The sequence below is a fragment of the Egretta garzetta genome, unplaced genomic scaffold (assembly GCF_000687185.1).
Source record: "Egretta garzetta isolate BGI_Z169 unplaced genomic scaffold, ASM68718v1 scaffold279, whole genome shotgun sequence".
Lineage (NCBI taxonomy): Eukaryota > Metazoa > Chordata > Aves > Pelecaniformes > Ardeidae > Egretta > Egretta garzetta.
In genome coordinates this window covers 894,742-897,104 of record NW_009260844.1, presented here as the reverse complement: position 1 = coordinate 897,104, position 2,363 = coordinate 894,742, and the positions used below count along the sequence as shown (strand labels likewise).

Genomic DNA, 2,363 nt, shown 5'->3' with positions numbered 1-2,363 from the left:
TGGGGAGCGTAAGTAATAGCGGCAGTCTTGAACGTGGGCTTGGGCACCTGAAAGTTTCATAGGCAAGTGGTGAAGCCATGCCAGGTCACAGCAAAGGTTCTCGCCAGTGCTGCTCCACATGGAAAAGTCTTGTGCCTGCTGCTCATTCTCTCACATGGTCCCGCCCAATCTTTAGCCCAGAACTTCTAAGCTGGCTCCACAACATCAGCAAAGACTCCCAGGAAAACACTGTGTTTTGCTCCTTAGAGGAGAAGGGAGCTCCAGATGCTCTCAGGATGTCCTCCCTGTTGCAGCCACAGGAGCAAGCCACCTACTCCCTCCCCCAAAAGCACCTGCTGTTGAATGTTACCAGAGCTTGGAATAGGGGAGTGTGTCAGGCAGCACTATGGGGTCACTGCGGCTCTGGGAGGTGTTGATGTGGGAAAGGGCAGACCATAGGGATGGTGGCATGGGATGGGTGAAAGTACAGCCTTGTGCTTCCCAAGTAGGACCTCCAGCCGGGAAAGGAAAGGCTCCTTGGAGTAGCTGTGAGGCCTGTACACCCCAGGGATAGCTTGGCCTGCAGAACAGGGACAGCTAACCTGGGCCCCACATGTGAGGGATCTGAGCACCAACTGCTTCAACCTACTGAACTAACTGCTCCTGTGGCACCAGAGTAGGTGCTGATGGAGAGACAGCCCCTTGCTCCCTGGAAATGAATTCCTTTGCGGGGTTTCTTACCTGGGTTTGTGCAGTCGTCTCTGTGCTTGACCGTCACCGATTGCCCTTTGGGCGCGCTCTCAGCAGTGAGTAAGGCAGCATGACTTCTACAGAAAGGGGGAGCTCCTCAAGTTTTGGGGATGGTGTGTGCTTAATACTTACTGCTTTCACAGCTCAGCGCCTGGGAATCTGCCTGGAATGGATTTGTTTCAGCAGCATTCTTCCAAGGGCACGCTGAATATACTCTGATCACTCTTTTGTAAAGAAAAGTCTAAAAATAGCCTATGTTGGCAGCGTGAGCAAGGCCGAAGACAAGTGGTGGTGTATGACAATGGGAGCAGATGACAATAGCATGAACCTCTGGAAAGCAAAAGCTTTTAGCGATACAAGAGAAACCTTGTTTACGAAAAGGGGTCACTGGCATGATGGGAAGTGAGGTAAAAATTTCAGAGGCAATGAGTTTTTGAGGTTAAAAGTGGCCTTGATGTTACCAGAGGGGTTCTTGGGCACTGAAGTAACACAAATAGTCAACAACATTTTTTCCACCATGCTTTTCTGCAGATGCTACTTTAATTGTTGTTAATTGGCACGGTGTTAACTGCTGTGAAGTACGTATAAACCTTCAGCAAAGAGCAGTGTGGAATCGTTACTGGGTAGAACATTTCTGGGGCATGAGGGGAGAATCCTTAAACAGGGCAGAACATTCTTTTGAGGGAGCTGGCCAGTCGGTCCTCTGGCTGCTGCGGGGTGCAGAGCCTGAGCTAAGCCTCTGTTGCCTGCTCGAGCTCTGTGCCCATGGGAAGCAGGGGGCAGTCGCTTGCCCCCATGGTGCTGAGGATTGGCTTTCCTCTGGAACACCTTGGCTCTGGTAGAGCAGAGTGGTGTGATCCTGGTGCCCTTGTTCTGAATTTTCATGTCACTGGAGGGACTGGGGCTGAGGATGTCCAAAGGAGCGTGTGGTAGGTTGGGTACCTGGACTCTGGCACGGCTGTAGGGATAAAGTAAGGAGGACAAGGGGAATGCAAGGAAAGAGGTGAGTTGTTGCCATTGTGTGCATCTTCTGAGAGCTGTATCGAAGGGGAGGGGGACCAAGAGCAGCAGCAACACAGAGCCCCACTGTTGCCAAGGTTCAGCTCAGCTGCCTGCCTGGGGGTGTCCAGGGCCACCCGGGCTGCCCTTGGGCATCAGCCCCCCAGCCAGGGTCTGGCAGCTCCCAGCACGGCACTGGGTTGTGAGACCACAGACGCATCCCGCCACTTTGGGATACCGACGCGCTGGCATCTTCCACGTTGTTTCCTGCTGGCTTGTGTTACCTCCCCGATAAGAACAAAAATGGGTTATTTATCTTGTAAACACACCCTCGCGAAGCAGCGCGCCACAAGGATTTGCAGAGATGCTGAGGCACCCAGGCAGCTGCTTGCAGGTTTGAGGCTTGGCTAAGGGCGGCCCGTGGCGGAGCGCCTTTCCCCTCTGAAACTTTCTTCGGAAACCCTCGAGGCGCTGCGGGGCCGGGGCCGGGCTTTCAGCGCCGGCTGCGGGGCGATGCGTCCGGCTGTGGGAAGCAAAACAGCCCGAGGGGAAAGGATGAAACCATTTCCCTGCTTCTGCGCCTGGAGCCCCTCGCTGCCGGGGGGGCGCGTAAAGCGGGAGCCTGTTGCGGTGGT

At 54.4% G+C, this 2,363-nt stretch overlaps 1 protein-coding gene across 1 annotated transcript in view; it reads left to right on the top strand.

The window, feature by feature from the left end:
• Positions 1–2,241: 2,241 nt before the first annotated feature.
• RASL11A (RAS like family 11 member A) overlaps positions 2,242–2,363 on the top strand; it is a 1,425-nt gene continuing 1,303 nt past the window's right edge. Inside the window, exon 1 of the mRNA XM_035902561.1 lies at positions 2,242–2,245. Coding sequence (XP_035758454.1) covers positions 2,242–2,245 — 4 coding nt within the window. The remainder of the gene's footprint in view (positions 2,246–2,363) is intronic.